At 43.0% G+C, this 22,475-nt stretch overlaps 1 protein-coding gene across 1 annotated transcript in view; it reads left to right on the top strand.

Annotated features, from left to right (window-relative positions):
• Positions 1-17,158, top strand: part of LOC134461388 (aryl hydrocarbon receptor-like) — a 37,927-nt gene extending 20,769 nt beyond the window's left edge. The window contains exons 3-11 of the mRNA XM_063214298.1: positions 4,276-4,376; positions 6,363-6,452; positions 9,334-9,454; positions 10,276-10,412; positions 10,982-11,181; positions 12,044-12,153; positions 12,384-12,525; positions 13,027-14,866; positions 16,104-17,158. Of these exons, the coding sequence (XP_063070368.1) occupies positions 4,276-4,376; positions 6,363-6,452; positions 9,334-9,454; positions 10,276-10,412; positions 10,982-11,181; positions 12,044-12,153; positions 12,384-12,525; positions 13,027-14,866; positions 16,104-16,211 (2,849 nt within the window). The 3' untranslated portion in view covers positions 16,212-17,158. The remainder of the gene's footprint in view (positions 1-4,275; positions 4,377-6,362; positions 6,453-9,333; positions 9,455-10,275; positions 10,413-10,981; positions 11,182-12,043; positions 12,154-12,383; positions 12,526-13,026; positions 14,867-16,103) is intronic.
• Positions 17,159-22,475: the final 5,317 nt, after the last annotated feature.

Below are 22,475 nucleotides of genomic sequence, written 5' to 3'. Positions count from 1 at the left end.
GTGTTAGTTTGTGGACAGCCAACTTCACCACCACCTACACCACTACAGCTTGGGCTGCTGAAAATACAACTGGGAGCTTAAACAACCTTCGGACTCCGCATGTCTGTTAATGATCTACATTTTTTTTTCCTGTTCCACTCTTACAAATGTGGATTGTAAATAGACACAGGACCGACTGGGAGAGACTATACCCTCTCCAGCAATGTTCTCTCTGTTCTCACATTTGACATGCTATGTACCCTCGCACTGGGAGATATGCATTATGGCGATATATTGTACAGTATCGATATACGTTGGTAGCATAGATTACATGCATCTTTTTTAAGTTACCGTCATACGCGCCCTTCTAAGGAGCCTATGTAAACAGATCGAATCAACATTGTTGTAAAGGGCAAATCATCACACTTCACAGTCGGAACACTTAGTCTACACCTGTCTAATCAATAATGTCCACAAGTCCAATAGACCAGAACATGTCAATCATCATCCTCGTTGATGGTGAGACTCTGGCTGAGCAGAGAGAGAGAGAGAGAGAGAGAGAGAGAGAGAGAGAGAGAGAGAGAGAGAGAGAGAGAGAGAGAGAGAGAGAGAGAGAGAGAGAGAGAGAGAGAGAGAGTGAGAGTGAGAGGTATGGATAGAGGGGTATGGATAGAGAGGTAGATGGGGGGATGAGAGAGAGACAGAGAGAGTGGGGATGAGAGACAGAGGGAGGGGGATGAGAGAGAGAGAGAGAGAGAGAGAGAGAGCGTTAGATGGAGAGATGAGAGAGAGAGAGAGTGAGAGGGAGTGTGGCCTGCCTGCCTGTCTGCCTCACAAGTCAGCACTGGCCCTGGAGCTGCAGTGTGGCGGCTTTGAACTGAGAGAGACGGGGGCTTTGTTCGGCCGCCCGGCCCGGCACTGTTTAGAAATGCTGAGCTGAGCCGTCAGCTGGTGTGGGAAGCCAGTTGATGAGTCGCAGCGCTCGGGATAGATGGATGAAAGATGGCTGAATGAAAGGAGTGATTGATTTAAAAAATGAAAAGAAAGAGAAGAAGAAGAAGAAGAAGAAGAAGAAGAAGAAGAAGAAGAAGAAGAAGAAGAAGAAGAAGAAGAAGAAGAAGAAGAAAGGGAAAAGGTCGTTTTCTGTGAGGTTTAAAATTCCCGCACGATTTACCAGCTGAAAGTTAGCAGAAGATGTCTGATCAACCACATTATGTGGAGACTGTTTTGAGGTTAAACTTCCCACATCATTTCACTGAGTTAATGGCCTGAGGGGGTCCACGAGAAGAGTCCTTGGGGTCTAAAGGAAGTGCATTCCATCCATACGACAAATCGAAACAAAAGTCTTTATTATACACATGTTACAGTTTAACTGATCCAAAAGTGAACGTCAGTTTTGACCATTCTGTCATTCCGAGTGGAGGGATTACACAGTAAAGCAGAAATGACTAAAATATATGTTTTGATTTAATACAGCAGACAATAGCACATATATGGCGTGTGTCTCAGGCATTTATTAAGGACCTGGACCAAAATACTTTTTCTTCTTCTTCTTCTTCTTCAATACAGATTTTTATCTGGAATTTCTGTTTCAAGTCCAAGCCTAGGCAGGCCCTTAAATCCACGTCCAAGAACCTGGCCAGTGAAATATTTAAAAGCACAGTCAAGGAGAGTGGGGGAGGGAGGGAGGGTGGTGGACACACTGATGTTATCAGAATTTCCCAGCCAGCCCTACCAAGACTCTAGAAACGGCAATGGGGAACAATCGGCCCTCTGTTTGCTGGATTTAGGAATAGGATTCGGCATGAAGAAATCATGCGTTGCTCACACCTACTGGCTGTTTGTCAGTGTCTGTGGCGCTGTTTGAGCAAGACTGTCTTTGCCCCGAGTTAGTTACTCAAGCATGGCCCACAGGGGGAAAAAACACTCTGCCGAGAGGAGTTTACTTACTGCAAAGAGCACGGAAAAGGTGCCCGTATTTTAAATGCTTTTTAGGTTGTTTTTTTTTTACTTGAGGAAGTTAAGGAAAATTATTTGTTACAAAAATAATGTAGGACAGTCATCAGACAGGCAGTGCCCCCTTCTCTGTCACACACACACACACGTATGCGTGCACGAGCGTATGTACGCACACGCACACACGTGCACACACACACACACACACACACACACACACACACACACACACACACACACACAGACACACAGAGTATTGTTTTGTGGGTCAGGTGTGTGTGTGTTTGGTCGGGGGGTTTGCAGGTATCTCATTGTTCCTTTTTCTAAGAAGCTGTCTTTCGATCCACTTAATCCCCTCTCCCACCTCTACTGGCGTCAGATTTAGACAAAAAAATGGCCCAAAAAAATCTGCAGAAGGTTGAGTGGTGTTGTGTCATGGAGGGGCTTGTTTTTACCTGCGCCTTGTCATCAATCCTTCTGCTGCCTCAGGCTATAGCCTGGCTTGAGATTACAAATACAAACACAAACCAATGTGCTCCAGGCACAGCCACAGGGAAGAAATGTTACGCAGTTGCCTCCTGTTGCGAAGGCCTACCTCACGTTGCCCTGGGCATGAATAAGATGTATCGTACTAGGCACGGTGTTGACCTGTGAGTGTTTGTTGTGTGTGTTTGTTTTCATGCTGTGTTTGTGTCTGTGAGTGCTTGTGTGTTCGGGTATTGGTTTTCATGTTGTCTTTGTGTTTTTTTATGGTGTCCTCAAGTCGTTCTACTCTGCTCGTCCAACACTTTGGTCAGCTGTCCCATTTATTGAGCTTTACTAAATAAACAGTTCCGCTTAACGTGATGCTGGCGTCATATGTATGACATTACAGCGTCTTTATAGTCAGAAGAGTGTCATGCCACAGTCATGGAGCAATCGTAAACATGAAAATGAAAATTTTACATTGTTAGGGCTCAACATTTACATTTGCCATTGTATGGGCTGTCTTTACCATACCCGAATGTCACTTCATAACAACAGTTATAATAAAATGTTTAATGGGACATTGTGCAGGAAATGGTCAGAAAAGGTACTGCAACTATGCTGTTCATTGAAACTGGGCTGCCCATTACCAAATTTGATATTTACATGAAAGTTTACTGAATAATAAACAAATATTTTCTAGTATGGTCCAAGTAGAGTCATTTTTGCAGCTTAAAATGGCTATTTTTGGATATTCAAAATGGCGGACCATGGAGAAGATCCCCCTTTTCATGTGTGAAAAGTGCAATTTTTCCAGTCATAATGAATACTTAGAATTTGATGGTGGTGGTATTCATGAAAAAGTTAACAGTGAATGGGCAGCATGAAATCTGGAAATAAAAAACTAAAAATCTCACACAGTGTCCCTTTAAGACATTGACATAATGTTTTTGACATATCCATGGCTGTGTCACGACACTGCTATGACACCCTCATGTCAGTCCTATGACTATGCCTGCGTCAAGTGAAGTGTTACCATGTAAACTTGACTTGGACTTCTCAGTTATCTCAGTGTAGGCGTTGCGTACACGGGGTCATCAGTCTCCAGACCCGGTCGTAACACGCACAGTGTTGAAATGTTGTGCAGTGTTGATTCAACACTTAAGTCAAATTTAACACTTGAGTCAAATGTAACACTAGTTGGTCCGACTCTCTAGGTGTTGAATTAACACTGTAAAGTTGTACTGTACTCTCCACCATTGTCTTGAATTGTCTCAGAATACACTGTTCTGTCAGAGTGCAGTACAGTAGGGCAAAGTCAATGCAAACTCTGCAAGGAGGCACCAGTGCACACACATTTTTTAAAAAGCTTTTTTTTTTTCTAGCAGGGCGTTTTTTTGTGTGCTGTGCTGAGCTGCCTGGCGCTCTGCCACGGCTCTGGCGTAGAGGAGAGCCGTATGACCGTCTCGGGTTGGGGCAGCCATTCATTCCCCCATATTTGCTTTCAGCTTCGCGTGCTAATGTGAACTCTCTCCCTCCTTCTCTCTCTCTTTTTTTTCTCTCTCTGTGTGTGTCTCTCTCTCTCTCTCTCTCTCTCTCTCTGTTTCTGCCTGTCTTTCTCTTTCTGTCCGTCTCTGCTTCTCTCCCTCTCTTTTTCCTCTATTTTTCTCTCCCTGTGTATCCCTCTCTCTCTTTCCATCTTTCTCCTTCTCTTTCTGTCTCTCTTACTCTTGCACGCTCTCTCTCTCTCTGCCCACCCTCTCTGCTTTTTCTCCCTCTCTCTCTCTCTCTCTCTCCCCTCCTCTCTCTCTCTCCCCTCCCCTCTCTCCCTCCCCTCCCCTCTCCTCTCTCCCTCCCCTCTCCTCTGTGCTACAGTGACTATGAAGAATAACAGCCTGCCGTGTCCCACCGGTAATGGCTGCTACGCCAGCGGAGCGACGCCGACCAGCTTCTCGGAGGGAGATCTGCTGCTTCAGGTGAAGGCACCCACATCTCCAACACAAACAGCGTGCAGGGGAAGTCGGAAATTAAGAAAGAACGGAAGGATGTTAGACGGACAACTGGCAAGAGCAATAGGCCAAAGTGCCACGTTCAGTGCGATTTCCCCCCGCCTAAATTCAGTTCAGTTACAACTTGACACCTGAATGAGCTCTTTGGTATACTGTATAAAGAGAGCATTAAAAAAACGTTTCACCCTTTGTCTTTAGTGAAAGGTTATCATTGTCCACTCTGCAAATCACCGTTAAGCAAACACACTAGTTTAATGTAAGATTATATACATATACATATGTGTATATATATGTATCTATACAACTTACAAAATGATTTGTATTGTATATGGACTATTCAATTCTTTATTATATGGCACACACTAAAAGATGAATATTGTACATGGAATGCGTATTAGTGCTTCCTTATACAGTATGACACATGTAATAAAAGTGACCCATTTCTTTTTTACCCCCCACATTTAAGATTTGACAAATCTTATATGTGGGGGGTAAAAAAGAAATGGGTCACTTTTATTACATGTGTCGTACTGTATAAGGAAGCACTAATACACATTCCATGTGCAATATTCATCTTTTAGTGTGTGCCATATAATAAAGAATTGAATAGTCCATATACAGTAATTTTTTGTATAGCCATGTGCCAAGTTTTTTTCCCCAATTAGGCCTGCCTTTTACCTATAAGTGAAATGAACTGAAAATACATTGAGACACAGGAAGGCCTGAGAAATTTTCAGATATTCAAGCCTGACACAAGATTGGGCTTCATGGGTCAATAACATTAATCCGGATCTTCGTGGGTTATCTACCAATTATTATTATTATTTTTTTAAGAACTCATTCAAGGCTCTCTTGTTACCTGAATGTTTGACAACCACAAAGGAATTGCAGCAATTCTGTGGCTGGTTAAAGTTCACAGGCACTCCTGTCCACTTAGCTGGCCCTCAAGTCATGTTATGGCGAGCCAATATGCCTGTGTGTGTGTGTGTGTGCGTACACGCACGTGTTCGTGTTTGTGTGCGTGTGCGTGTGCCTGTGTGTGTGCGTGTGCGTGTGCGTGTGCGTGTGCGTGTGTGTGTGTGCGTGTGCGTGTGCCTGTGTGTTTGTGTGTACATGTGTGTGCGTGTGTTGGACTTGCACTGTCTCGCTCACTCAATCATTTACTCATATCTTCGAGGGGTTTCACTAACACTTGTCTGACCTGACATCTTGACCCTGGCCAAATATGATAATCCCTCATTTACACAGATTCCACAGATGCTATCTATGGCATTGCCGTGGCGGCTGTCTGTGTGCATAGCCCCCATATACAGCAGGGGAGACGGAGTGTACATTCCCACATATTATTGCTTATGTTCTCAATGACAAGCCGTATACATTATATACAGTGTGTGTTGATATTGAAGCAACACTAAATCACATTCCTCCTCAGTCACTCCACAGGTTAGAAGTCCTCTCACATGCTAGTATCTACACAGCGACATCCCCTGCTCCATTCATATTTCGTAGTTCTTGCCTATGTGGAGGGGCTATTCGAATTGGGAAGTGCCTTTCACATAGCCTGGAAAATCAGCGCCAACTGCTGGACGGCAAAATGTTAAATTAGACATCCAATCCATTTAGGCTGGTTTATCAGGCTACCTTTCACACGGTTACAAGTATGATCAGCCCCCGAAATGATTTTAAGATAAAAACCTTAATTATTGTTGATTTAAACCCAGTGTACTGTAGGACAGGGGTGCATTTCTCAAAACCGTAATTGCTAACTACATTAGCTACTTTGTTGTTTGCAATGCAATTTCCCATTGGCAACTAACTTGCTAGCTGACTAAGAACTACGCTTCGGAGAAACGCACCCCAGTTGAGTAGCAGTGGTGAGCAGTGGTGAAATGAAATATGTGCACATACATGCCCAGCGGCGTGTGTTAAATGAGTCTCTGGTTGTCTTGACAGGCTCTAAATGGCGTTGTACTGGTGGTGACATGCGAGGGATATGTCTTCTACGTTTCCCCCTCCATCCAAGACCACCTGGGCTTCCATCAGGTGAGTGAAGTGAAGTGAAGTGAAGTGAAGTGAAGTGAAGTGAAAGACCATGGTCATTGTCACACATCACTCCACCGCTTACAGTGGCTGTACAGTGGCCTGACACCCTTACCACTAACGTATAATAAAGACCAATGAAGCCTACAGTTCAATATGTATGGACTTAGTTTTTAGTATAACATTCTGGAACCGAACACGTTATATTACAGTACTTTACATAGTAGGTTGGTTGAATGCTCATTCATAATTCAAATAGTAGGCTAGCTTGGTTGAATGCTCATTGTGTCTTATTTATTGTGTGTGGTGATATGTACTAGTAATATCTTGGTACTTGTGGAGGCTCTATTAAACAAAAGATGACAATAAAGACGTAAACTCAATATAAAAGCATCAATCAATGACCATAATATGGTCAATAGCTCCATAAAACACAGATCTGTTGTCACTGACAGCACATGTTAATCTACTGAAGCGATTGTTCATTGTGGATTGAAAGTGGATTAGACATGTCAATTTGTGAACAATATGTCCATTGTTTGACTGTTTGTCTTAAGTGGACAGATTGATGACGCGTCACATGGAGGTCTGTCACAGGCCTTGTTCACTGTCTTTGTGACAAATATGAGACGTGAAATATTTCAGGGACACATGTGGAGTCAATGTGCTATTAAAGCTCCCTGTAGCTCTCTGCATCCATTTTCCCCTCTCTTGAACTATCACGCAAAGACCAAAATGTCGTTCTTTTGATCCTCGTTAGTTTTTTGGTGTGGTTTTTCCTTTTCTACTAGTGTCTCTCACACACAAGGCAATGTTGCTTTAAATACTGGCACACCAAAAGCACAATATTTCCGAAGAAATACTTCTGTTGACCAACAACATATTTTGACTTGCTCTAAATTAGAGGCTAGTACTTGCGTGCTGGTTATAGGGGCTGAAAGCAAGGGAACACCACCGCTTCCATTACTCTTAATGTTTTTCCATCCCCTGATTACAGTTGGGATGTTGATAAAAGATTTTTCATGACAGGCACATTATGTTTCATACAGCGCACTGATGATGTACTCTGATGTGCGTTGAGTTTTCCACCCGAAATGCCTAGTTGCCGTTTGAAATCTGCTATGTAACTTAGTTTGATATAACTATTTGTCCCCAGTCAAACTAACAGGAGCTGGCAGGATCAGACATACTCAAAGAAACCACAGTACAGATAATTTGTATTTACTCCCATACGCGGTATCATTGCAGGATATATCTGTCAAGATAAATGTACGTCTCTTCATCAAGAATACCGCCGCGAAACCCTCCCATAGGTGCCTTTGTTCCGTGTCAATAAGCGAAACCAACGAGAGGTTGATTTGAGAGGCAGGCGAAAGTAGTCCAGTCTGGTCTACTCGTCTCCGGTGTTTGCTCTTTCTTTCTCTTCAGTCTACAGCGTGTAGCTGTTGGTCTTGGGGTCTAGCCAAGAGGTGGAGCTATTATTGATTCAGTGACTCAGATGTTGTTAAGGGTTAGCACCGTTCATCGTTTGTTTCATTCCATTTGCCAGTTGAATTACGACCGAAAATGCTTATTATAGACATCCCGAAATTTAATGGAACTCTGCGGTTTTAGTTTATCTGTGCTGTGTGCGAGTTTGTGTGTGTGTACCTGCGTGCGTGTGTGCGTGTGTGCGTGTGTGCGTGCGGGCGGGCGGGCGGGCGAGACAGAGAGAGAGAGAGAGAGAGAGACAGAGAGAGAGAGAGAGAGAGACAGAGAGAGAGAGAGAGAGAGAGAGAGAGAGAGAGAGAGAGAGAGAGAGAGAGAGAGAAATGACGGGGGAAGGGGTTGGGCTGACAGTGAGTGACTGCATACTGGTGTTTAGCAATCACATTTATTGTCGATTTCATTGGAAATGGATGGGCTGGCAAACACACAGACACAAAGCTTTGACTTTGACCCTTCATTGTGTGGCAGAAAGCAAAAAATGCGCTTCATACCACCTTCCCCACACCAAAACTCCTGGACGTCAAAACAAATCGCATGCACGCACGCACGCACACGCGCACACACGCACACGCACACACACACACACACACACACACACACACACACACACACAGACACACACACACACACACACACACACACACACGTGCACACACACTCACTGGCAAAAAGACAGCAACCATGCGCAGCTGCATTCAATGAGGGCTCTGTGAGCAAGCAGGGGAACGGAGTGAGTCGAATAACTTTCATGACAGCACCAAATCTTTTGGATTACCACAGCTCCATTACTTGGCACAGTGTGCCAACACATATCTCTTGCATAACACCAGCCAACCATTCTTCCAGCTCAAATGTCAACACCAGCACCCCCCCACAACATCTTCATCTCAGCATACATACTGTAATACAGCATATTGCCCAATTATTATTATTATTTATATTTATTCATATATTTGGGCTTTTAATGCCTTTATTTGACAGGAGAGTGAAGATTATTGACAGGAAGCGAGTGGGGAGAGAGAGACGCCAAAGGACCCGGGCCGGGAATTCGAACCCGGGTCGGCCACATACTGTAGCATACGAGTGCCCTACCATTTGCGCCACAGCAGGGCTGCATATTGCCCAATTAAATGCTTATTTCTAAACATCTTGTCACTGGTGTTGGGCATGTAGTAATATTTAGCATGTTGCTTTTTTTGTCTAGTTGTCTGTATATATAACACAATATATCGGCCAATCAAATGTTTATTTCTAAACATGTTGTCACTTGTGTGTAATGTAGTAATAATTTGCTTATTGTTTTTCTTTTCTTTTCTGTCTTTTCTTTTGTCTGCTTTGTCTTGTCTTGTCCTCTCTCGCCTCGTGTCTCCTCTCCTCTCTCTTCTGGTGCGTGTAGTCTGATGTGCTGCACCAGAGCGTGTTTGAACTCATCCACACCGAAGACAGGGCCCTGTTTCGCAGCCAGCTCCACTTTGCCCTCAACCCGCAGAGCCTCAACCAGGACCAAGGAGCCATGGGTGAGTGAATACACAGTGGAGAGGACGAGTAGTCGACTTCGTTCTTCCTGGTGGTGGGTGGATATACGGTTATACCGCAGCTCAGGGCTGCTGACAACTTTGGCTGGGCCCAGGACAAAGTCATCTGAAAGGCCCCCGCACGCAATACAGTCAATGTAATGAGGACCCAATTATGGGTGCCCGGGACAACTGACCCCTTTGTCCCCCCTTGTCGGCTTCCCTGCCGTAGCCTACTGTTGCACCGTCCCACTCTCTACAGTGCGGCATATAGATTTTTTTACATTGCACTGCATTGGAGTGAGCATAGAGCATTATAGCTTTTTTTTGGTGCACAACCTACAAGGGGACTAACTGATGTTACACTACATCTTCATTAGAGTCCAGTGTATATAGATTTTGTGCTGTACGTATCTTTAGATTGGGTAATGGGTTATCACTTGTTTTGTAGTTGATATGCTATATGTATGCTGCACAGTCAAATGTCATGTAGACTACACCCCTGCAAATATGGTAAAGTGACAGTGCAGGGCAGGGACTTCTAGAGTCTAAGCTCATGGAGGATGAGCCGCAGCACAGTGCCCAGGGCGGATTTCCTGAAGATGAAAAGGATTTATCTGATAGTCGCTTACTGACAGTAGTAGTACCTGTAGTAGTAGAGAGAGAGAGAGACACACAGAGAAAGACAGATAAAATGAGACTGTCAGTGGTATGTAAAAGAGCAAGTGGGTTTGTGAGAAAATAAAAAAGAGAACCAAACAAACAAAAAAGAAAATTCATTTTGCATTGCATGGACTGGCTTTGACCTCTCCTTTTGCTTTCAGACCCACAAAGCAGCGACACCACCCAGAACATCATGACCTATGACCCCCAGCACATCCCGCCAGAGAACTCCTCCTTCCTGGAGAGGAGCTTTGTGTGCCGCATGCGCTGCCTCTTGGACAACTCCTCCGGCTTTCTGGTGAGAGATCGATCGATCGATCAATAAATCAATCAATCAATCAATCAATCAATCAATCAATCTATCTATCTATCTATCTATCTATCTATCTATCTATCTATCTATCTATCTATCTATCTATCATTATTTTGTGATGGATTTATGTAATATTATGCTATATTATGCTTCATTGTTTTTTTTGTCACAATTCATTACGCTTGAATGTTTTTAATTCAAGTCAGCTCAAGTCAGCTTTTATTGTCACTTTCTTCATATGCACAAGTCATGGAGCTCTTAGTAAATGTGCTACTGCAGACTTCTGTTCATGCTCAAAAAACCTTTTGGAGTGCAGCACCTACATGACACTTTCATAATCAACGAGGATTATATTTATGTTTTATGCGCACTACATAAAGTAAGAAGAAAATGAGTCGCACTCAAGGACTAAATGTGACTGATTTTTTTTTAGTATAGTCCACTGAGAGAGGCGCTCAATCAAGACAAAGGAGCATCTTCACCTGTGTTAGCTGCAGTATGTGCACTACATGCTACTTTGTCAATAACAGTGTGTTTATTTTATCCCTGCACAGGCCTTATCTTTCCAGGGCAGGCTGAAGTACCTGTATGGCCAGGGCGCTGTGAACGGCACGGGCCCCTCTCAGCCCCAGCTGGCCCTGTTCGCTGTGGCCAGACCTGTGCAGCCTCCGTCCATCCTGGAGATCCGCTCCAAGACGGTCATCTTCCACAGCAAACACAGGCTGGACTTTGGCCCCTTGGGCTTAGACTCCAGGTACAAAAAAACAACAAAGAAACAGCAAACAACAGACAGGGTCTGATGGTCTGGGAGGTGGTCTTACAGTAAGATCAGAGGGTTGCCGTTTCGAATCCCACCCTTACCCCTCCCTGCACCTCCAGCCTTGGCTGAAGTGCACTTGAGTAAGGCACCTAACCCCACATTGCTCCAGGACCAGTAAATACCCTGAGTGTAAAATATATGTAAGTGGCTTTGGAGAAAAGTGTCAGTGAAGTGTAATATAATGTAATGTAATGTAGCATAAACCGCATGTGCCTCATGCTCGCTTGTAAATCCAATGTCAAATTTAGTCTCGTCTGCAAATTAGTTGAATTATGGTCATTGTAATTAGAACTCCAAAACAGATACAGTATTAGCTTCCAGAGATTGCCCCAAAGCGATGCACAGGGTGACACACGTGACATTGAATTCTTATTAAAGTTGACAAGTGTTCATATTCCCCCCATGAGAGTCTAGTAATGACAGACTTATTGACAAATCATTTGGGGATAGAAGCAAACATGGAAACAAACAGTCAAATAGGGGTCAATCATCAATCAATCAATATTATTTATAGTGTATAGCTCCTTATCATACATATTTGTCATTCAGTGTGCTAAAGAGTAGAGAAACAGAAGAGAGAAGAAAAGCTATAGTGTATTATGATTAGGATATAACTACTAATGGTTAGCACTAGATATCACCAAAGGCAAAGGGTCATTGAGATACCTGGTCAAGCCTTGACTTTCAGTTATAAGTTTTACTTTGTAAAACATTACAATTCTGTGCAAAAATAAATTCAAGCGAATATGCTCATATTATAATTCTCCTCCTAATTTTTTTCTTCTTCCGGAAACAGAGGGGAGGTCGTACTTGGCTACACGGAGTTTGAGTTTAACAGGATCGAGTCTGGATATCAGTTTGTCCATGCCGCCGATATGATGCACTGCGCTGACAACCACGTCAGAAGTATGTCTGCCATATATTTATTACTCTATGTATACTGCAAAATTCTACAACATCTGCCCTGCTTTACTATCGTACGTGTGATGCAAAAGCCCTATTGAGTCAATATGTTGTGATATAATTATGATCGATATTTCGCTATATTACATTAATCACGCCTGCTTTCATGACATACCCCCCTGATTTGATGTGTTCTGTTTTGTGGACATGTTTTTCTTTCCTTTTCTACCCAGTGATGAAGACTGGCGAGACTGGCGCCACCATCTTCAGACTGCTGTCTAAGGAGAAGGGCTGGTTGTGGGTGCAGTCTAACGGACGACTCATATACAAAGATGGCCGACCGGACTTCATCATCGCGCGAGAAAGAGTCCTTTCGTAAGTATATGGAACATATAGCTGCTACTCCTACACAGTGAAAAATGGTATATCAAAATTCCAGCATAAGCTTTTCATCACTCCACATAGAGTACTGACGACAGTGTAGATAGTCGAACTGCCCACAGTGGAGTCAAAAGTCAGTGTAAAATTCTGCAGGTGGCCAGGGTAATTGCAACTCTACACCGAGATGATGTCCTCACATTCCAGTGTTGAGATGCACACAATAATGTACAGTGTAACATTGTAACTAAACTGGCGCTACTGTGGCGCTAACGGTAGGGCACTCGTCTACTATGCGGCTGACCTGGGTTCAATTCCTGGCCCGGGCCCTTTGCCGTCCCTTCCCCGTCTGTCTCTCCCAATTTGCTTCCTTCCACCTTCACTGTCCTGTCGTATGAGACTAAAAATAAGGGCTTGAAAAGCCCCCCAAAAATACTTTAACTAAGCTAACACTATTTCCACTGTCGCTTTTTTTGCCCTTCTGTGTGGTCCATCCAGAAACGAGGAAGGCGAGGAGCACCTCCGCAAGCGGCGTCTGCAGCTCCCCTTCAACATCACCACTGGCGAGGCCGTGCTCTACGAGAACACCCCAGTGCTGGACGCGCCCAAGCCCTGTGGCCAGACCAAGGCGCCCAAGATCGCCAACGTCTTCAAGGACAACAACGTGCATCCCAACTCCCTGCTGGGCTGCTTCTACAGGCAGAGCCAAGCCGCGTACATGCAGTCGGAGAGCGAGGCCCAGATATCCCTGGAGAAGGTGTTCATGGAGAGCCGGGCGCTGGTCAACGTGCCCTGCGACTCCTCCTGGAAGAGCGAGCAGCTTGCTGGCGAGACGGTGGACAGCATGCTGGAGTCTGTCCTGGAGACCATTGAGCAGATGGCTAGTGAGGAGGTTCAGCAAGGGCAAGGGGTGGTCGGGAGGGTGGACCAGTCGGATTTGAAGGACTGGGAGAACGCTCTGCTCAGGCTGGGACAGACGCCCAGCAACGGAGGTGGCGACGGCACCCCGAGCCTTGACGACATCCTCACCGAAGACGTCTTGGCTTACCTGGAGGAGACCCTGTTGAAGGACAGCCTGGCGCCCCACGCCCATGCGCTCCCCATTGTGCCGCCGCAGAGCTGCATGGCGCCTGGTGGCGGTGGCGGTGTGCAGTTTGAGATGGGACAGAAGACGTTGAACCACAGTAGCAGCTGTGTGAATGGGGTCACAACAGCGACGGGGATGAGCCTAAGATTCACGCCGCCGAGAGTCGGTGCTGACAAAGACCCACAGGTGCCTGGCAATCAGCGCCAAATGGCCCAATTAAACCTGCAGCTGGATGACTTATTCCCTCCATCGCTTGGCGTGGCAGATCTGAAGGACTCTGTCGTTTTCCCGCACAACGGACTGGCCACTTCATGGGAGAGCTCATCGCCCTGGGCTGGACCAGGTAAAGGTGTGGGCCAAGTGGTGAAGTCGAAGGGATGGAGTCTGAGCCCTCAAAATCACCAGGCTTTGCCCAGTTGCAAAGTAAATCAAGTGAACCACCAGGACCTGTCCCAGTGCCAGCCACCTTTTGCAATGTCTGTTCCAGGTACAGTTCCACACAACTTTAATGAGCCCAGCAACATCCCGCTTGAGAGGAAAATGAATGCTGCTCCTGTGGATCCACAGAATCCTTCTGCGCTCTCGAGCCCAGGGACTAACTTTTCCAACCAACAGGTGAATCACCGAAACGCATGCGGACTCAATACCCACCACCACAATGGTGGTGACAACCCCAGCAATGCCAGTCAACCATTTCAGGGTACAGCTGGTCTGTGGCAACAGATCGGGCAGCAGAATGTCAGCCTGAACGGGTTTCCAGTGGACTGCCCGAGCCAGGTGCCCCTCAAAGCCGGGCAATGGGCCCCTAACAACAACCAGAACTGCCAAGGTCAGAGCCAGAGCCAGAGCCAGAGCCATTTCAATTTTGTCAAGGAGAAGTTCCAGCCCAAGCCACCAGGGGGCCTTCTTGCCAACGATTCACAGCAGCCTCTCAGCAGCTGCATGTTCAGCACGGCACGCGGCCAGTCCAGCGCTGCCTGCCTGAGTCAAGGGCTTTCTCACACCGTACCGGAGGGCACTGGCAGCAGCAGCGTGCCTCCATTGTCCTGGGAGGCAGTGCCTCACAACCATAGCCCGCCTCAGGGCTCCTGCTACTTCCAGTGGAATACCAACAAGCCGGTGGTTGGCACAGCAACTATCCCCCAGGACAACGCCTGTATCAGTCCCTCGGCCTGCCAGGGGATAACGCCGGAGACACCCGCCTCTGACGCCATACTTCAGCAGTACCTGAACTGCAACGGACAAACACAGGTAAACCAGCAGATGTGTATATGTTTTGGTATGAATCAGAATGCCCACCATGATGGGGGGGGGCGTTGGGGGGTTACTGAGGAGCTGGTTAAGTTAAGGGGTAAATCATGTAATAGAAGAGTCTGGAGTCCTCATTTTCTTAGTAACTTACTAAGTTGACATACATCTTCACTTAACCTGCTTTAATCCTGAACCAACCTCTTAGTACAGGCCCCAGATGACCAGTGTCCCTGTACTACTTCAAATGTATGTACACAGTGCACATATGCCTGTATTAAGTGGCTCATTTGTTATCCACACCCTACTCCTCAATGTTTAACGAAACCTTCCGAGCCTTAGATCAAACACTTGGACATACAGACTACAACAGTATACAAATACAAATAATACCAAAACATTCAGTAGCCAGTGTAGAATGTCGGGGGAATATTTATCTTTCCTCAGGTGTACATAATGGCTTCATTTACTAAAAAAAACTACTACTGTGTGTTTGATCCAAGCATTTCCCTCACTGCACAGTCCTCATTATGTTTATGTTATTATGTTTATGTCATTATAACTCGCAAGGACAGTGCACATGTTACTGTAATTTATAAGGCCAGCAGTAGTCTACTTATTAATGAACATAACCATAACACTCATAAAATACTGGAGGGAAAAAGATCCTTGGTCCAGGCACCTCAGGATATTAATGTGGTAAAAAAAAAACTTATTATATGGGCAAATGCATCAAGATGGTGATTTTTAATGTGTTTGCCCATATGATAAAGTTTTTTTAAACCACATTAATCAACTGAAGTTCCTGGACCAAAGATCTTTTTACTCCCGTCTTTTTTGAAAATGGCACCCCCTCAAAGAGCACCAGTTTGTTTTGATGGACACTACAGTAGTAGCGCTCCACCTACTCTGCTCTTAACCATAACACTGTTAACTCATGTCAACACACAACACAGGATTGGACCAGTGTTGATCAGCTGACCATGTTTTTCAACTTAAGTCCTTTTGCATCATGTTGAATTACCATCATTTTACAGTTACTCTTCGCAGCCAGTACCGAACACTGTTCAACCAAATTCTATCTGTTTTGATCTAAGTAAGCATTTCTCAATGGAGGCTCTACAGTCTAAAGCGGGGTGTTGGCGTTGGAAGGTTTATGATGAGGTCAAGGGGGCGTTTGTTCAAAAAGGGGTTGAGAACCACTAATCTAACCCGTGCATGCCCTTGTTTTAAATTTCAGATCCAACGCCTTCCCACAGCCAATGGCGAGCCTGCAGCCATGCCTCCCCTTGTCAATGGAGCCTTGCCCTTCCCCGAGACGACCCCAATGCACTGCTACAACTACTAGAGCCACCGCACCCTACCCTGCTTCAGTTCATCCCCTGACAGCTCTGGAGTGGGACCAGATGGACATTGCACAGATGGTGACGTGCATTCCGCCGAACATGCGTTGAACTGACTGACTTCAAAGGCTTGTATTACTGCAATGAAGAGAAAACAAGGGGGCACTTATGGACTGTCACAGCTACAAAAATATTTATTTTGTATTGACTTAACTCCCTGAAATGTCTTCCCCCTCCCCCTCCCCACAACCCACACACTGAAGCGTCAGTGTTTTTGTATATTTGAATTAATAATGAATTATACATGTATTTTGTAAAACAAAGTAATGAAGAACTCAAAGTTTTCCTTTTGCCTACGTTGCATTCAGGTAAATGCAGTTAAAAGACAGTCGTCGCTAAAACCTCTGTTCAGGCACAGGCTTGTGAATCAAACAATAATTTACCTTGCACTTCAGCGTAGATGTGCAGTTATTATACGGTATGTACTACATGTGCCTAAGAAATTTGTATGTAAGACTGTGTATGTGTGTGTGTGTGTGTGTGTGAGAGAGAGAGTGTGTGCGCTTGCGTGTATGCAAGTGTGTGTGCGTGGAAATGCAACATAACAAAGACATGTACAAGTGGCAGCCACAGTGCATGAAAATTGTGCATAGCACAACCATGTCCAAGGCTTTAATACGTTTTGCCAAAGAATGTGTTAAACCTTTATATCCTGTCCCATTTTAATGCTATACAGATACAATAAACATACACCAATGACATTTTCTACATATCTTTTATGTACACACTATATTGCATATTGTACCACATTTTTAAACGTTTGACACTAGATATATCATGTAAAATCTTTTCATGTGCCTTTTGTGTTACATAAGTGCAGTTATCCTCTATATGCAGCTTGCCTTTATGTATGTTATTCCTTATTTGCATAATAAACATTGAAACGAAAACATTTGGTTGATATAATGTATTATTGACCTCAAGGCCACTCTTCAGTACAGGATAGTATGCATCACTGGCATTGGCACTTTTAGCCTGTAGAGTAGTACGGGTGCTCTACAGTCCCCCAAGGAGCGTTCAGAAGGAGACAGAATGATGAAGCATCTACACTACATTCAAAATAGCCTACTTAATTCATTAGAACACAAAATAAGATGTGGCCTAGGGGTGGGCAATTATTTTGGCCCAAGGGCCACATTGGGTGTAGAATACTGACCGAAGGGCCAGATGTCACAGGCAACTTGCCCGTGTCAATAATAAGAAATAAGTGTATTATAAATTGTAATATATTTAGATGTAGTCCATGTACTTGGTTCGCAACAGCCTTTTTAAGAAAGTTGAGTGATCATATGAATTTGGAAATGGCTGAGCGGGTCGCATGTGGTCCCCGGTCCTGAGTTTGCCAACCTCTGATGTAGCCCATTATTGTTTTCAAATATACACCTATATACCAAATAAAAAGTACACAATAACACTCTTTCTCACATAGTCTTCTAGGCGGTCCTGTTTCTGAATTGCTAATGCATACACAGCATAATTGTGCCATAAGTGTGCACATAATAATCAAGCTATATACCTGTAAATGGCTCATCTCTACAGGTTGTAAACTTGAAAAGAACAAAAAAGAAAATATCATGGTAACACATGCCTACCTCTTTGTGCACATTATGTGGTGTGCAAGAAAGCTGCCTCTACTTTTAAGGATAAAGCTGGAAAAAAAGAACCCTGGCAAATACAACAATTACCGCATTTAACTTCCTGGTCTACATTTTCGGCAAATGGGATGTGTGATCCAGTATTCCCTCGAGATCAATTGTGTTCTGTGTCAAAAGCCAGCATCCTCACTAGTGCTATGACGCTCATGGGTGAACCAACTGTTTTGAGCGGCTCTTAGACGTGAAAAATGCAATTAGAGTCATAGATGGGAAGCTGCTCTTTTCCCTTTTTGTTTGTTTTGAGCATGTGACCTTCATGTGAGTACACCAATTAACATAATCAAACAAGTCACTGATTCTTGAGAAAGTGGCTAAAACACGTTGTAATGTTGAAAGAAAAAACCTAAGTGAATTACAAAACAATATGGTATATCCACGTAGACTAAGATCTTGGCTTTTCAGAAATGCACAAGGCCAATCTCCCCATTTTGTATTTTTTTCCTCAGAAATCAGGTTTTTCTCTGACCATACCTTGTTTTTTGTCAACACCATTAGACACAATTAAAAGCAATTAAAAATGTATTGATTTGGTTGCATATGTATCTGGGTGGGAGACGTGATGCCTTGTTTTTTCGTAACATTGGTTAAAAGCCTACAAAACTGTTATTTTTCCTCTTAAAAACAAATGTCAATAAAGAAGATGTAGTGTGACTGTAACATTAATGACACCTAGAACATAATATATATATATACATTAACCAACAGCATTTTGAATAATGTATGACGCATTTGGCATGATTGCATAAATATTAACTTGATATTAAGATATGTGAATGTGAAAAAAAATCAAGACAGTACTACAAGTTCCATTTCGTAACACAAATTGCGTCCTGTGGGGTGACATGTATGTCAGTGTTTGTGAATGGGCAGCTGCAAGGCCAACTACAAGGGTCTTAAAGACTGGCTCCTATCTGTCAGTACCTCAGTTATTGGAGAGTGCTGTGGAAGTTTAAGGTGACTATTAACTATTAATATGTCTTCACATTGCAATGTTTCTGTCACGCAATGCTTAGGTTCATTTTATGGTGTCCTGTGGTGTGACTGCTCTTATAGAAGGAAAAAAAGTTATTTTTTCTAAATTAAAACACATATTAAGATTAAACACAATATCATTATTTATTTAGCATGAGCTCGGAGGTCAGTCACGAATACAAAAGGATTAAAATGGCCACAATGCAGTGAATTTCCTGTGGTGTGACTTTTCCTGCGGAGTGACATGCCTATGCAATGTGTTGATGCAGGACACATTTTCCCAAAAATGGCAAAAATAAGGCAAAATTCCACGGACAACTAAGTGCTTTATTTTTTTCTATTTTTTCCAGCATATTTTTCAGGAATTGGAAAAACTTTTTTTTTTTGGCGTTATGCCCTTAAACGTCAACCACCCATCTGGAGTTTTTAAGTGATTACGTATATGTTTTGATTCACACATATGCCTTTGAATGTTGAAAATTCACTTTTGTTCTATTTTAATACTGTGCAATGTGGTCTAATTTTGAAATATGTACCGTCATACAATGCTTACTTAACGCCTAAATAGAACAAACATTTTTTTGTTATTTCACAAATATTCGTGTAGGCTTAAATTTGTTATTACTTTAATAATTCAACAACTCCGAAGGAACATTTTGTAATCACATTCATTTTAAATGTTCAAAACTCCTTCCTAAGACAGTAAAGACAGTAATCTGAGGGTGGTGAAAGTGGCCAAATTATTACCTACATTTAGCAAAATAAGTAGCCCTCTCAAGTCAATGGCATCTTGCATAAATACTATATTTTTGTGTGTGCACAGTGTGTTTGTGTGTGTGTTTTTTCTTCATTTGTTAGATTCTCTAGGAAGTAGGTCACTGATTCTTGAAAATGTGGCAAAAACAGGTTTTAATTTGTTCAAATCCAAAATATAGAGATGTATTATCATAGACGAAGGTTTTGGCTGTGCAGCAAATGTATTGGCAAGCGCCTCATGTTTTACATTTCTCATAAAATAGGCTCTTTCTTGGTTTTGTCAACAGCACCATACAGAACTAGAAGTACAGAAATAAGTTTACTGTATTAAAGTGAATTACTTCAACAATTAAACATAATTGTAAATACTTACTGTAAGCATATTGTTAAAACTTGTCAATAACACGTAAAACGGGTGTTTTTTGTGAACTCCATCAGATAGATATCCAACAGATACCGTCAGGTATGGTGACAAAAAACCCTCCAAATGTTTGGATCACAGTTATTACTAACATGTCTGGGAATGTTTCATTAACCAGTACAATTTGGTAAAATATGGAACAAAATGATGAGTGGAACAAAATCTGACGGTGTGAGACAAAAAAACGTTATGCATTGTTTGTTATTATTAGCCATTTCATTTTCGCTCTGTTTCTTAAGTGCCTCATACCGCGTCTGAAAAAGTATATATTAACTAACATTAATGCAATATAATACTATTAAATCCCCCAACGGTGTTGACAGTTTATGGTTGGGACAGCACCAGTGTCCAAACAAATTAACAAATTGAGTAGAAAATAGTAAACTTACAGGAGCTTCAGTGATGGTGAAGTTTGCAGTAGAGCTAAGGGTTTGAAATGGGGTCCTCAGGAATGACAATGACCTTGTGCATACCTGATTTTATTGACTAATATCCTGGACACATTTTGCGCAATCAGAAAATAATAGTAAATATTGTTTTACACGCACTATGTGCATATCTGTAGAACCACTTCAATATGGTCCTCCACATCATGGTGATGTTTTTCAATTCCATCAGTGTTTTTTGTATTTTACGTCAATTGGAATGGTGACGTCTGTCCTTGGGACAGCCGTTTTTACAGGGTGTGGACAGGTTTATAACCATAAAAAGTAATTAAATTACACTTAAATATTTCAAACAACTGTACATTTGTGTAACAGACCCCTTGGTCATTATCTGGATTAATTTTGTTCATGAAAATGTAGTTTATTTTCAACAGAATCAGCACTTTACTGCTGGGACATGTTTTACCAAACTCTCAAGAATCAGAAGTACGTACTCAGTAGCCTACGTCCATGGCAGGGAAGGTCTAAGAAGTAGGAGGACAATCAGTCATAATTTGGACTAAAACTAGTCAAAAGTGACTTCTTAATTGCTAAACACCGAATTAATATTTAAAAAGAGCCAAATGAGCCTGTCTTTTGAAAGGGTTTGCAAGGAATGTGCCACTAAGATCAAATCACCAACAGGGGTATGCAATCAATGCCATTTACTGTTACATTTATGACACTTAAGTAGCTCAAACAATATAATGTCACAAATTTGTTTCCATGGTAGGCTTCCTGATAAACATATAAGTACACGATACTGTGACCCCCCACCACGAAACCAGGCATAAGTCGCGCAGCCGCGTTCAGAGCTACAGCCAAATTTAGTCAGGGAAGCGATTTTCTATGTGTTTTGACATCTTGGAAGAAAACGGTACCTTAACACTTATATTTTCAATTTCCATGGTCATTACATTCAAATTCGGTCAATAAAGATGTTTATTATGTCAACTATGTCAGCGTGATCAAAAGTTCAGGCTTCACTGAGCAAAGAGAAAGCCGAAATGGGCCACTTTTCCCCGACCGAAACAACCTCCGATCTGTTGCGGATCATCCAAGTGTTTGGTACGAGGAGAAAGCTAATGAAATGCCCTGTCCAATCACGTAGGTCAAATGGCAATATTATTTTGTAGTTCTTTTAAAAGAGCCAATCAAAAGAGTAAACCAAACCCTCTTGTTGCTATGCCCGTCAAGATCAAGCTCCGTGATTGGTCAAACGCCCACCGCGTGCTCTACGGGCATGCGCAGTTCTCTCACTTACATCCGCAACAAACCAAGCATGGTTAGTGTTATTGCAAGTTTGATTAATGTTTCGTCTCGTAAATAGCCGTATTTACTCCTCATTTTTGGACAACAAGGACAAGGACAAAGGCGACTGGGAGTCTGATGATGACTGGGATGCCTTTGATGATGAAAAAGACGATCGAGTGCACGAACTGGGAACAGATTCAGCAGTGGAGAAGACCAATGCGATTTTTTTTTTTTTTTTTACCGCGGACGTATCTCCCAATTCTGGCTATGAAAAGACCAATAATCTTTGGTAAGTTAGTGTGCAACTTAGTTACATAGCAGAGGACACTTTCTGTCTCTTGATTTTTACGTTTTAACCCTCCGGATTTCATCTGCATGACATGTATGTGTGGGTATAATGGAGCTCTAGAAAAACGTCTCAGTGCATGCCTTTAGTGATTACATACTCCTCGTTTTGAAATGGGCTAAACTTAAAATAATACTGAGAGTATATGCAAACTATTCTACCTGTGTTAACTGGAATGGTATTTTTTACATACTATTCCTATTATTTTATTCCCATCATCAGCAAGTAAGACTCAACAGCTTACTGAAATGGTACTCTAATGGGACAGGACAGGAGGGGAGAAAGAGATCCCTTCAGCTGGACAAAATCAAAAGAGGGGTGACATTCATCCAACAACAAGGTTCACAAAATGCCTAGTGCTCACTGGACATGTCCCTGGA

Source organism: Engraulis encrasicolus, chromosome 13 (genome assembly GCF_034702125.1).
Source record: "Engraulis encrasicolus isolate BLACKSEA-1 chromosome 13, IST_EnEncr_1.0, whole genome shotgun sequence".
Lineage (NCBI taxonomy): Eukaryota > Metazoa > Chordata > Actinopteri > Clupeiformes > Engraulidae > Engraulis > Engraulis encrasicolus.
The sequence above is the reverse complement of the archived record's forward strand: the minus strand, read 5'-3'. Positions and strand labels throughout refer to the sequence as shown.